Source organism: Phoxinus phoxinus, assembly GCF_949152265.1.
Source record: "Phoxinus phoxinus genome assembly, chromosome: 17".
NCBI lineage: Eukaryota > Metazoa > Chordata > Actinopteri > Cypriniformes > Leuciscidae > Phoxinus > Phoxinus phoxinus.
In genome coordinates, this window is record NC_136892.1 from 30,041,396 (window position 1) to 30,056,681 (window position 15,286).

A 15,286-nucleotide genomic window follows, 5' to 3' on the forward strand; every position below is an offset into this window, starting at 1 on the left:
TCAAATATTAATTTCAGTGTATACCGAAACTAGTTTTGTAGTTAATAAAATACAACTGGTGAAATTTCAAAAAATGATTCAGTTAAAATGATCAAGTTGAAATAAATAAGAAATGTAGCTGTACTTTAATAATTTAAAAATATTAATGTTAGTGTTTACCGAACCTATTGTTTTGTAGCTAGTTAATAAAATACATTACATAATTTGCGATAAATACAGATAAAGCTGGTGAAATTTACAAAATGATTGTTAAACTGAAGATCAAGTTGAAATAAATAAGAAATGTACATGTAATTTAATAATTTTAAAATAATATTAACATATTCATTTCAAGTGTATACCGAAACTATAGTTTGTAGACTTTAAGAACTTATGATACACATTAAAGAAAATATATACACAATTCACATTGACTCAGACCTGCACAAATAACTGCAACAGTTCATACATAAACATATTTTGTTTTTTATTCAGCCTGATATGAATTACACGATAAAAGAGAGGATCATCTTAGAGTTATGCAATAACCTCCCTTCCCTTTATATAAACACCCCGTCACAGACAGTTTCTACATCATCCTAAAAACAGAGGCCTCGGTACATGCTAGAGTTCACCTGAGGTTTGGGTTCAGATTTTTTTTTTAATGTCCTTTTCATATTTCCATTTGACATGTATTCTTTTCCTGTTGTAGCAGTTGCAAAGCCGTCCTTAAATATTCAAAAGTGGTATTATGGGAATGTCGCAAGCGGAAAGTAGTTCAGGTGGGGAAAAAAAATGGCCCACATCAGGAAAAAATAGGTCAGAAATATAAAAAAAAGAACAGCAAAAAAAAAACTTTAATATTAAAAAGCTGAGCTTTATTTTCCCTGCGCTGTCAGAACGGCATCCTTTGAGATGATTGATATTACAAAACAAATAAATGACAATTCAAAATAAAATATCACTGCATATTATCTGCACACTGAAACAAACATTATGAGCCGTCAGCTGAATTAATTCCCAATGAATCTGAAAAAGTTGTACTTTGTGATGTTGTAGAACGAAACACATTTTGCAAGTACAACACAACATAATGCAAATGGTGTTGAAACAACATAATTCTGACCAAAAACAGGCTCTGATTTTGTTCCAATGACCTTATTTTGTTCCCAGCACCAATTGAGACATGAATCTGAAACTAGTAGTATTAACTCCATGTTCTGAAATGCCTTTATGCTCAAGACATTTACCAAATCCTGCTCACGGACGTCTGGAGGAAAAAGTGAATGCAAAAGTGCTGCTTGAGTGACACGGTCTGGCAGAGGACAAACTTTAAAACAAAAAAGGGCCAGCGAAGAGCAGAAACACAAGAATCCTTGCCTCTACACACACACTAGTGTTAATATCGAATCGAATAGACAAAGTGCAAATTATTTGAGTTTACATTACACTTTTTTAACAGGAATCCAAGGTGAATCTCGCAAAGCTTGTCGAGGACATGATGTCGGGGTCGTGTTTCACCCCAAAAATCACTAAATAAATATTTTGCTTTAAAAAAAAAAAGTGAAGCCTATTTTAGGACCATTATGAATTATTACATTGAGACTAGCACATTCTGTAAAGCAATATGCAATAAAAAAAAATAACTATCACAGTAATGAGAATCATTACGGAGAATAAAAAAAATGTAAAACGCCTGGACACGTTAATGAGATTTTTTTTATTTTAGGGTGAATTGTGACCTGGACATATTTTTGCGATATTCACCTTGTATTGAATATTTATTTATTTATTTTAGGATATAGAAATGAGTATAAGCAATTTTCTCCCCCCCCCTCCCCCCCTCATCGGTTTTAAATGTGGCATTGTTTCTGCATTCCTCCCCTCTTCCTGTTTTTATTTCCAAGCCTTAAATTGCCACTTTCCTGTCCCTGGTCCTTTAACATGTTTAAATAAAAGTAATGCCATGCGGATAGGATTGCCATGTCGTAAAAATCTCTTTCATTCACTTCCACCTCTTCACATCGCCATTAAGATCGTCCCTGTGAATGTTAATGAATAAAATATATATTACATTTGTCATTAAATAGTTTTGTCTCTTGCACGGTCTGCATGCATTAGGAACGCAGGTCAGCCTAAGGACGGCGGGGGGGGGGGAGGCCATGTTGTCGTGCGAACAGTTGGGTCATGTGATAACGGTCACGCCTGCGATACGAACTCGCTCCTTTGGTCCACAAGTACACTGTTCTGTGCTTTCACATTAACCAGAACAGTCCAGACTATGAAACTCCAGTGTGTTTGAGAGTGTGTGTGTGTGTGTGTGAATATGCATGTATGTGTGTGTGGTCAGTTTTCACTGGGGTTTTGAAGCAAATCACTGAAGCTTCGTTCCCAGCTTTCGTTGTCTGTTTCTGTGTGAGAAGACAAAAGACGAAATGTAAGCCAAAGGTTTAGAAGGCACTTTCCACAAGATAGTTTTACACATCCGTCTTATTTTAAATACCAAAATGTGTCTGTTACAAATGTTTCATGCAAACTGTTACTGATTTGTGTTGACTGCATTCATCAAGCTCAAGCCTGTAACCAAATTTATTTAGCAAAAATTATATAAAAAAACATTTCTTCAGTTTATGGGAGTTTATTGATAACATTTGGTCCCAAACTAGCTAGACCCTACTAACATAATTTAAATTAAATCGACAACAAAGTTCGGTGCTGGGAAGATATTTTTTTACTGTTTTTAAAAGAAGTCTCTTCTGCTCATCAAGGCTTAATTTATTTGATAAAAAATACAGTAAAATTTTGTAATATTGTGAAATATTATTACAATTCAAAATAGCTGCTTTTAAATCATTCTAATATGATGATTAGGTGCTTAAGAAACATTTATTATTATCAATGTTAAAAATAGTTATTAATAGTTGTTCATATTTTTTTGGAAACAGTGATGGAGATTCTTTGATTAAAAAAGTTCAAAAGAACAGAATTTATTTGAAACATAACTTTTTTTGTAACATTGTAAATGTCTTAACTGTCACTTTTTAATTTTGTGTTTAAAATGTTTAGGACATGTCCCAAATTAGTCCCCGATATTGAAAACCTCATAAAAAAAAGTAATGTAAAATAAAACCGCTCATATAGTATTTAGTTTGACCTCTCTGACAAGAACATAATGCACAACTCCTGTCAATACATTAATTTTTTAGACTTTTAAGTCTCATTTCATGGAAAGTGTCAGATACTCAATCTGATATTTGGCAGTAGACGCTGCAGGTGAGTTTACCTGGCTTCTGATCTGGTTACTGTGTATTCAAACCACAGGATGTTGGGAATGAGACTTGTATCTCTCACCAGAAAAAACTCTGAGATAGGCCTAAGAAAAGAAGACAGAGAAACCCATCATGACAGTGAAACAGAGCTCTGTGTGTATAAGTTCAGGATATGAACATCTGTGTGTGTGTGTGTGTGTGTTTGCATCATTACCAGGCTGCCATCTTGGGAAAGAGTGGCGTTAGCACCTCTTGGGTGATAAAAAACCAAACCACTCCCATCACCAAACCGGCCACACCCCCATAAATCACCTGACTCCAGGTGTGGTACAGGAGGTAGACTCTGAACACATGGGAGAACATATGCAACACATCAATAATACTCAACACTACCAAAAACAAAGATCCTGCACTCACTTAAAAACAAACATTACCTGCTGTATGAAACGGACAGAGCCACGGCCATTAGAATGATGGACAGTATATGCCGCCATAACAATTCAACACACCTGGCATTGTTCGTCTGATGCATTCTGGGAAAAGAAAAATCATTTTATTACAATTTTAAGAGATTCAGCTGTGTGTGTTAAAGGTTGTATCAGCGATTTCAAGCCCAAACATAAATGATCACATTCATCTAATCTTTCCTAATGATCCGCTAGATGCCCGCCCCATAAGCAAGCTGTCAAAAAACGCGTCTCTGTAGGCAGCCGAGGCTCTGAGATCTGCACACAAAAACCACCCACTCAAAACCAGAATAAACAGTGTTCCAACCAATGACCGACAGGGGCTGGGTGTTGTGAGGTTTTGCGCTCGTGCACGGTGACGGCTGCACGCGAAGTCGGAGCTGAAGAAGAAGCCAGCGTCTATCAACAAGAGAAATTGAACATGGCTGAGTCAATCCTCAAGAGGAGGAGGATTGGGGCGAGGGAATACCATCGTGTTTATTCCAAGACACGTATAGTTGTCGGAAAGGCTTTTGAACGGTGGAAAGAAAAAAAAGAAAAAAGAAAAAAAAAACGTTTTAAATCGGACGCCGAGGTTGCACTGTTTCTTCTGGACAGGTGAGTAGCTGCTAGTGCTGACTTCTTTGGATGTGAACTGTGTGTGAAAATATCCTTCTTGGAATAATATGAGCAAAGCTCGACTAAACTTGGGTAGCTCTAGTTAAGAAATGCGCGTGCATGATCCTTTTTTTCATGATGCACAAAACGGGAGGGAGGGGCGAGCTAACTTCGTTTGTTTGGGATCTCGCTTCAAACACAAACAGAAGTGACGTCACCCACAATCGCTGATACAACCTTTAAGCCCCGTTCACACCGCCAGATCCCTGACACGATCCCATTCATTTCAATGAAGCGCCGGCGTCACGAGCGACTGTGACCGTTAGCGACAGAATGTGGGCGTGTCAAGACACGCGACAAAAGTTCAGAAATTAAACTGAATTTCTTTTTCCTTTCACACATCAACAACAAAAAACAACAATATCAACAACGTATAACTTAGTCATTAAGACTTATGACTAATATATATACACACACACACACACACGCATATACATACAATGATTTCTGAAGGATCACATGACAGTAACGATACCAAAAATGCAGCTTTGATCACGGGAAATTACGTTTTATTATATATTCAAATAAAAACAGTTATTTTAAATTGTAATATTTCACAATATTACTGTTTTTGTGTTTTAACTGGATTTTATTTCATGTCAACTCTTTTCTTTTTCTTTTTAGTAAAATGTTATAAATAAAAATGTGAATTTCTTACCTTAAATAAAGAAAAAGAAAAAAGTATACAACAAAAAACCAGATGAACTGAGAGTGACTGGAAGGCATCCCGTACTCTGTCGTGACTGCGCTGTGACCTGTTAATGAGACACGACAGACAATTCAGTAACTCACAAAACAATAGGCATGTGCACAAGTAATCGACTAGCTGGGTACTAGTTATGAGTAGTTATTAAGGAGTACAAGTGTCAAAATGTCAAAAGTCGTGCTCTTGAGCACCCAGATTGGTGTGACCTTTGACCTTGGGTATCCTCTGGGGATGAAAATTACCTATGACTAATTGGAATTTGACCTATGACCTCGTGAGTATAATATGTCCATTGATTCATTGTGAATTTTGACTTGTTATAATGGAGGTCCTGAGGGTTATTTTTGACCTCTGACTTCAGGTCGGGTCTGTGTGCCATACGCTGGCATCATCCCCTGCCCTCCACATTCCAGCACCGGGGATTACTGGGAACAGTGGAAATGAGAAAAGAGGTTCTCGAATAATGAAATGAAGGAAAATTTTGTTCTTTAAAAGAATATAAATGAAATTATTATATCATTCAATTTGAAAATAAACATCTTTTCTAAATTTACTCCTGACACATCAATGTCCATACAACGTATGAATGGGGATTTCAATTTCAAAGTACAAAATCTTAAAAGTTATAGTTAAAAATTGAAATTAGATCTTTTAAAAATAAAAAGATGTTTTAAATTAAATACAATTAATTATTTAAAGTCTTAATAAGTAAAAAAAAAAAACTACAATCACCACATCACAGAGAGAGAGAGAGAGAGAGAGAGAGAGAGATTGGTTTTTGATTATAAATAAAATATATAATATAAAAATAAACATTAGTAACATTTTCAGAACCAATTATTATAGCTTTAGCTAAATTCATATATATAAAAAGCTTACATTTTTCAGAGAGCATGAAAAGATCTCCTTACATAGAAAAGACCAAACCATGATTTATAAAAATGCAATAAGTCGAAATATAAATTCTCTTGAGTGTTTCTTAGAGAGACGTGTGTGTGTGTGTGTGTGTGTGTTTTTTAAACCTACAGATTTCTTTAAAAGGAAACAATGTGACAAACTTTGTCAACATGTTTCATGTGCATGGACAAAAATGCTGATTGAATCTTTTCGTATAAATGAGATTTAAGACGACCAAGTACCAAGTTTAAATTTTCAACAATCTAAAGTTTTTGAACAGACGTTGTTAATAAAAAAATGTTTTATACTTTAGGTCACCATTAAACAAAATCATTACAGTAATCTTCTAAAAGATAAATAGAAGATACGAATGTATTAAAACTTTAAAGATTTGAGCAATCTTTCATTTTAAAAGATCATATTTAAACTTTTACGATTATGCTTTGAAATTTAATACGAACAAAACTTTGGCGTTAGCAGACTAACATTACATACGCTGTGACATGATGCACAGAGGCTCATCGGGTCGGTCACCCTATATCCTGAAGCTATCATAAAGAAACGTATTTCTCAGACGATACGCTGGTGATCAGGACCTTAAAAGCATCCCGCCAATGGGGGTCGGCCTGAGGCTTCAGTTTCTAAATGTCTTCATTGTCACTCTCTCTCTCTAAAGATAGGCCTATGTGGTGATTTCCTCACAGATACAACTTAAGTAATTATTGACCTTTTCACAAAACGTGTGAGATGACCTGACACTTCAATTTTCAACGTTTTTTTTTACATACCCCCCTGATCAAAAAAAAAATATATACTTTAAGATCAAGTCAAGTTTTTCCACAGACCATCGAATAATTGAATTGAAAACATCTTTTATTTTTAAAATATCTAATTTAAACTATAAATAACTTTTAAGATTATACTTTGAAATAAATTCAACACTAACAAAACATTCAGTGTCTCATCCTGGACGCTGACTCCGAGACCGTCAAACGCTGGTGTGTGAGAGAAACACTCTGGGATCTTTTGTATTTCAACTTTAAACTTATTGCATTTTTTGTAAACCCATTCATACGTGCCGTGGACATCGACGTGTTAGGAACTACTTCTTCAGCTCTCTGAAAACGTAAGATGATTTGGTTTTATTTTTGTTTATCTAAAACTAAAATAATTGGTGCACTGCATTTCAGTAAATTTTGAAAAGATGATTATTTTTAAATTTAACCATATACCGGTAATCATTTCATTTATATTCTTTTAAAAGAACAGAATGTTTTTCAACTTTAGTTAAGTGTGAAATCTTGTGAAATATACGTGTGTGTGTGTGTGTGTAATACTCATGATATGTTTTGTTACATTTTCCCTTAATTTCATTATTAGAGAACCTCTTTTCTCATTTCCACTGTTCCCAGCAATCCCTGGTGCTGGTCAAAGTTGACATGGAGGGGTCAAGGTCAACGGTAGGGCACGACTTGGGTGGTCCGGGACGGGGCAAAAAAGGTCAAGAGGTCACCATCAATCATAGGGTCACAAATCATTTTGACACAAGGTGAATCATAATACTACTTAGGGTCAATAGTTTGTAAACACAAATGTTTTATTTTTTCCTGGTAATTATTAAAATCAAATTCTATACTTCTCAAACTGCGTATGAACCCTGTCAGAGCCTTAAACAGAACAGAGCATTTTAAAAATTAAACGTAAATATTATACATTTCCAATAGGCATTCTCAATGGCAGCAGTTGTACAGTTCGGTGTCATTGGACCCATGGATTATTCGACCATCCACACGAGTCCATGAGTGTCTCTCACGACATCGCCTATGTTGCTAACATGATTATTATTCACTATTCAGGTAAAAAGGTTGCAGGTCAAACCCAAGGATTGGTCCATGAACTACCCTTTGTGTCTTTGAGCACGGTCTCATATAGTCAGACTTCTGTCTATTGGCATAAAGTCTGGTCCAGTTTTTCAGACTATTCTGGCCAAGAACCGCCTACTCAGACCGTCTGGCCGACATGTAAATCAATAAAGCAGTTTGTTTTGTTTTTCCATGTCGTTTTGTGGTGGAAAAAAAATCCCATGGCAGTCTACATACAGAACACAAAGCCTCAAACTAAACTCTGATTGTCCTTCAAAGATACTACAGGTGGATTGATAGTGTTCTGCGGATAGATTTGCGTTAAAATCACCTGACCCTGTGTAAACCCTGCCATATGAAACAATAGTCCAAATTATTATTTTTTTTATGGAACCGTTATTGAACCTTAAAGCTACACTGTGTAACTTTTTAAGTTTATTCTTAGCTAAAAACACTTAGTTCTTTCAAAAATATATGTGCTCATTAATGTATATTTACTTCGTTCAAGTAATAAAGTATTCTCGTGAGTGTATAATATGCCATTGAAAATACATACGGGTGAGGGGTTCGAATGTCGGCAGCCATGTTGCCCCTCCATCTTGAAAGTACATTAGCCAAAGAGGGACATACCCGTTAATTCAAGCTTCGCCTTTCGCGTTTTAACAAGCGGTGGGTGCCACGGTGCGTGTCGAATGTGAAGAGGGGGATTGTTTGAGACTGCTATATAAAAAGATGAAAGCCTTTTTGAAAGTCTGTTGCTGATGGAGGATCACTCTTATTCTCGAGGATATGTATCAGAGTCGCCAAGGAAGCGAAAAAGAGAATTAAGACGGCAACGCAACAGGCAAATCAACAAGACAAATGAGACGCGAGCACACACACACACACACACAAACTCTCCGCGCACATATTCATATATCATACATAATACCTTAAAGATGTGGAAAAGTCGATCAAAAGTGTGGGTAGGCTACATTTCTCCAGGCTCGATGCCAACAGCGATGCAGTAGCCTATTGCGGTAAAATAATTGCTGCAAAGACCGGTACCACGACAAACATGATGAAGACCTTGGCAGCTGTGCACGGTGTAAACATAAGAGCAGAAAGTTGCTCCGTCTTCAACTGGTAAATGAAGAGATACCTTGTTGATCACCCTGACAGTGTTTATATTGCAATACATAAGGGATGTAGTGGAGGCTAAACGCACGTAAACGCCGTTTAGGCACCTGGCAAAATTCTGAAATAGCGTTTATCCACCTCCAAAGTGCGTTTATCCACCTCTAAATAGCATATAGTTCCTAAGCCATTTTAAATTAAGCTTAGGCTATGTCGTTTTAGTTTCATATTGTTCATAGGTTGTTAAACCTAAGACGAATTCTTTCATATTGCGCTGCATTACTGTCAGTAGCCGCGCGGGTTAGACCAGAATAATACAGGGCTAGCCTAAGATTATCACAAATAAACAAGATTTTGACGCATATCCAAGGGTTTGTGGAGCGGAGTGTGAAGCACGGAGGCGCGCGCGCGAACACTTGCATTTCCCTATCAACAGTGAAACAATTTAAAATACTCTATAATTTCTGGTCATACAGAAAATAATAATACATTATTCGCAACTACTTTTATTTGTGTAAACTCGCAATAACAAGAAAACGTTGTGCTTTTGTCAAATAAAATAAAACAATCAGGCGCGCTTTCATGATCTACGTGAACTGGAGCGCGAGAACTGAAATAGCCTATATAGGCTAAAGCTCGAAATGTCCACTTTAAAACGAACAAATTCGAATCGAAAGCTAATAGGCTACATTCTGATTATGTAATGCGTATGAAAGGTGCATTTCTCTCTAAAGGCGCATCCGCTTAACAGCGGAGATGGAGATATGTTTTTAACCGACACTGATTTAGAAAACAATAGTTTATTAATAAACAATTAAAATGCCTCGTTATTTTTTCAGACACATTTATTATCATTAGCCTATAAATCACCTTTCTGTATCTGTGGTTCCAGAGATATATGGCTCTTCTCATTCAGCACTGCGGGAATAATATCATTTCCAGGTTCTAATTTTGTCTTAGAAAAATAAATCAACAACAACAAAATCCATATTAATTTGTGAATATTTTAAATGTTTAATTAAGGGGCAAAAGGGTACATTAGTAGGCTAATAAACAAAAATTCGTCAATATTTATTTTTTTGCGCAGCATTTGGTGTAGCCTACAGTTCAAATTAAAATTTTGGTGTTCAACTTTGCCTTTTAATAATACAACAACCGTTTTCGTTTTGTAATTACGGGTTAAAAATATTTTTGTTCTCTAGCTGTTTTGTCATTTAGTAAACTTTATAGATTTCAACCATATTATTCCTTCTTGAGTCTTTTTAACAAAAACTTAGATTAATGTATGAATTGAATAGTGATTGTGTGACCTATGATGAGGGAACAACCAGTGATACCCCTTGGTACACCGGTAGGCATGTGGCCCACCTTACCAGGTGACAACGTCGTGGTCCACCAGAATTTATAGTTTACCCACCTCTTTTTTTACCACTACACCACTGCTGAATGTACACTGCCGTTCAAAAATGTGTTGGTTAGTCAGAATTTTTTTTCAGTAAGGATGCATTAAAGTTATCAAAGGTGACATTAAAACGTGTGTAATGTTACAAAATATTTCGTTTTTAAATAAATGCTTTTCTTTTAAATGTTTTATTTATCAAACAATCATGAAAAATTGTATCATAGTTACCTGATAGCTGATGTTAGCAATGAAATGGTAAAAAAATAACGAAAACATAAATCTATTATTCATTTTACATAGATGTCATTACCTATATGTTAACTGACAAATAAATTACTGCAAATTATAATAGTTTTCTAAAGTAACCTCATCACTTGAAGGAATACTCATGGACGAGGTCGAACTGGAAGCCATGTTAATCTTGGACTACATTGGCCACCGTAGGAGTTAAAACGAAATCGGAATTGAGAGGAACAGAAACTAATATTCACTGGGTGGTCATATACCTTTTCACCGCTAGATGGGGGTAAAAATCACACAGTGTAGCTTTAAGACAAATTATGATTTTTTTTTTTTTTTTTTTTTTGAGCCATATAAGCCTGATGAATCAAACATGACACTCATATAGTATGATGTATAGTCGGAATAAGGAGCTTATACTCGAAGAAAAAGAAAAAAAAACTAAATTTTTGCCCAAACTGAGCAAAAAAAAAAAGCAATTTGGGGCAGTTGCTGATATTTATATGGCCAAAAAGTAAGATGAAATTCAGATAGTTTGTAATGTGAATCAATGAGATCTTTATAACAGTATAACAGACTACTTACAACCGTATAAATATCAGTCGTTACTGTATATCCTCTAATATTTGTAAGATGATTATTAAATGCTTAGTTTTATGATCAAAGCTCTTCAGTTTTTAAACAAAAAATAATGCAATGTAATACAATGATGATTGAGAGATGAGCAAATAAACCTTCCTCAAAATCCAGATAATCATACACTCACATTTGAACATGATTTTTTATGATAAATGATATGTATGGACACTCAAGTAAACCTAAGTTGTTTCAGTCTAGTAAATGTTCATTTTGAAATATTACAAAAAAAATATATATAAAAGTTATTCTTAAATTTACTTTATAGAAATCAGTAAATTGTACAGCAAGAAGTCACGTGAACCACAAGCTGAAGGTGGATGTTTTTTTTCAAATTATACTAAAATGCCTTTTACTTGCTAAAAAAATTATAAACTATCAATGTTGGAAGTTTCATGTTGGTAATTTAGACTTAATTTTTAGGCCTTAGAATTTTGCATATCAAAAAGAATACAGTAGGCTTTATAAGGTTAACGTTCAGTTTTCATGCTACCCAGATGCTAAGAGTCAAATGATCAAACGTTTATTAAACTGATGTGGTTATGCATGTTTAAACAAACTACACGCTGACGTTTCTTACCCCCACATGGTCGAGGCTCCCGTAGAATGTGTTTGAGCAGCCAGTTTAGCCCCTCATTCATGATCAACCCCCCAAAAAAAGAGATCTGTGAGAGAGGGAGAGATAACACAAGGTATAAAAATGGAGAACAAGTTGGTATGTTATTTGGGATTTGACCCAATACCCTACTGGTTTGAGACATGTGACTCACCGTATGTAGCTCTCTCTTAAAGACGATCAGCGTGACAAATCCGACGAGGATGGCTATGGGAAGCAGGCTCATGCAGGCCAATACCTGCCCCGTCAGATCACCTGGACAACAAACAGGTTAAGATTCTGCAGAGTCCTTCTTTGCACACAGAGCGTCAAAACAAACTGTTCAGAATAGTGCATTTCCTTACTACTCTGCAGTACGCAATCTCAATAGACATATTTACACAAACTTGGATTAAAATGTTTATTTCAGAGATGATAAATTGAGAACTGGACACTACTCAAATAAATACTCAGATTTATGCAGTAAATCTATTAAACACTGTTAAAGTTTATATGAAATTTCACCCTATTAAATGCATGTTATAGATCTTACTAAGTGTGAACAATTAATCCGTGCATGCATACGTTTCATTTCTATTTTATTTATTTTAACCTCAATGTTTAATCAAAACGTCACAACTGGTTTTTCAGCGAAAACGACACACTTACCAATGGCAGACACCATGGGAGTGCAAGCTTTTGTTCATTTACTTTTAAAGGGATTGTTCACCAAAAATTGAAAATTTTGTCATTAATTACTCACCCTCATGTTGTTCATCTTCAAAACACAAATGAAGATCTTTTTAATGAAATCTGAGAGATTTCTGTTCCTCCATTGACAGCTGCTCAACTACCACTTTGACAGTTTAAAAAATTCATAAAGAGATCATAAAACTAATCCATGTGAATTGAGCGGTTTAGCCATAAAAATTCTGAAGAGACTCGATCGCTTTATATGATGAACAGATTGAATTTAGGTTATTCACGTATAAACATTGATCTGAACCTGCTTGACACGCAAGAATGAACCTCATTGGTTCTTGTATGTCAAGCAGGTTCGGTTGAGCTTCTGTTTATGTTCGCTGATTAAAGTTTATATATGAATAAAAGCCTAAATTAAATGTTCATCATATTAAGTCTCTTCAGAAAATTAGGACTAAACCACTCAATTCATACGGATTAGTTTTACAATCTCTTTATTAACTTTTTGAAGCGTCAAAGTGGTACCGGTAGTTGCTTAGACTGTTGATGAAGGGACAGAAATCTCTCAGATTTAATTAAAAATATCTTTATTTGTGTTCTAAAGATAAACAAAGTCTTACGGGTTTTGGGACTTATGACAGAATTTTCACTTTTGGGTGAACAAGTGCATATCCAATTCTCAACATACAATCAACGATCGATATATATATATTTTTTTAAATAATCTGTTGTTAAACTCAGATATCACAAAATGAAAGAAACTTTGTACTTTCATGCCAAAACATCATTATGCAAATGTATTTTAATTAACATATAGATTATATATAGCAGGGCATTAGACAGTCATTCAACTTCGTGCTAGATACATTAAACTATCGTCTTTCATTCACTTATAGATTATTATCGCATTAAGAATTTTAGGTGATTATAATTAACATTTTAAGTGTTTATATAAAAACATTGCATGCCAAACACATTCAGTCTTGCTTTATCTCATGCATACTTATGTTGGCACGTTTACCACTCTCGTGCACCATGCATGACAATTTCATATGCAAACACATCAAACTATGTGACAGGAGTTTAAAACACAGTTAGACGTCCGTTGTTTTCTTCATGTTCCGCATCATTTCTCTATGTTTGGCATTAGCATAGTATATTTCCGACTTGCTTAGACAATGTTCCAGCGTTTTGGGGTCAGTTTATACATTTCCAAACCCAGGGAGACCCTCACAGACGACGGGACCCAGAAAGGGTGTGATGCAACCGGGAATGAACTGGATTAACCCATCAGAGCCACGAGTCTTACCAGAAACTTACAACAGCAGCTGTGCTTGCATTAGGCGCAGTCACCTGCCTACCTATAATGCTAGTATTGATCACTGGAATATCGAATCAACCTTAAATTATATTATGTTTAATTAATAAGTCGTCAATATTACTGAGAAACTGAATAAGGGTCTCCCAGTGTGGTGTACTAGTAAGCGTACAGGACCACAGCGCATGAGCACTAAACAAGCGCACTATTTGGCATCAGGCTTTCCGCTCCTTGCAGAGCGAGCGCACTATTTGGCAACCCAGCCCTGGCCGTGTCCATTCAGCTGCTCGATGTTCCACGGAAGTCGCGGCGCGAATAAAATGGCGTACGGTGATATGAACGGCTTTGCGGGGAGAACAACGATTTTAAAATGTTCTTACCAGCAGGATATTCTACGTGGGTTAAGGATATCGACCGCCATCGAGGTGGTGCCGAGCACTGCTCTTCCGACGCCATCTTACCCGGACACCGGGCATCGGTCGTCGACCAATCACAATGAAACGCCCCGACGCGTTCGACAAATCAGATTCACCGGACGCTGCTACGACGCACGGCCATTCACCAAGCGCACTCTCAAAGGGAAAAAAATCTGCACGGGAACAGCCGTCCAATCAGAGGCGGGTTGTTAAGAGGATGGGCCAATCAGGGGACGTTTGGCTGGACAAATGAAAATTGGATTTATTCAAATGAAAGAAGAAAAATTAAGTGAATGAGGAAATCCTTTTCAATTGATATAAACTACTATGTGAAGGCAGCCGCCAGCGCCACACACTCACTCTGGGCCATTACATGTATGTTGCAATATATATGCAAAACCTGAGGAAAAAGTCAAATATACAGGGAGTCTTTCCCTTTTAACATGTAAATAAACAAAATTTGTTCACTAAAGTCATTATGTTCCCTCAGGATTTTTCAATGGGTTTTTATTAGAATATTGGTTTTGAAATTTGAGTAAAATAAGGTCTGTGGTTACCATTACTTGACACATTTTTCTACATCAACAAAGTACACTTTGTCATAATTCAAACGTACTGCTCAAACGTAAGCTAGTAAGAAATACCACAATCAATGTGAGTTTACCACATTTAATGAAATGGACAACCGTTGTAGTCCTTGTATTGCGAACAGAAATCTTATGGTTAATTCAAAAATAAATGCTCAAAGACTACTTAGAAATGCTTTGAGCTTCAATAAAACTGCATTAGTCTGAACTGAAGGCCCTTTCAGGCACAAATAAATGAAAGGTTTTAAAACGCATTGGATCAAAGGTCATATTCAATAGGTTTCTTCTAGTGACCAGTAGATAAATAGGATATTAATTGTCAGTAATGACACGTTTTAAAGACAGATAGAAAAAAAAGAAAGACTTTATGTTGGCTAGGGAAGGCAAAATGACAACACAGTTTTCAATAATAAACCAATACAGTGATTGTAACGCCA

General features: G+C 35.9%; 2 protein-coding genes across 2 annotated transcripts in view; one reads left to right on the forward strand and one right to left on the reverse strand.

Annotated features, from left to right (window-relative positions):
- The window catches only part of dnlz (DNL-type zinc finger), a 242,196-nt gene that overhangs the window by 209,887 nt on the left and 17,023 nt on the right, over window positions 1–15,286 (forward strand). The gene's annotated exons all lie outside the window — the stretch shown is intronic.
- dolpp1 (dolichyldiphosphatase 1) lies at window positions 1,818–14,447 on the reverse strand. Its single transcript, XM_079585228.1, has 8 exons — window positions 14,227–14,447; window positions 12,002–12,102; window positions 11,812–11,896; window positions 5,031–5,127; window positions 3,683–3,781; window positions 3,463–3,591; window positions 3,263–3,352; window positions 1,818–2,390 (listed from the first exon to the last, which is right to left on the reverse strand). The coding sequence occupies exons 1-8, from the start codon at window positions 14,300–14,302 to the stop codon at window positions 2,354–2,356; spliced, it is 714 nt and encodes a 237-aa protein (XP_079441354.1). The 5' UTR covers window positions 14,303–14,447; the 3' UTR covers window positions 1,818–2,353.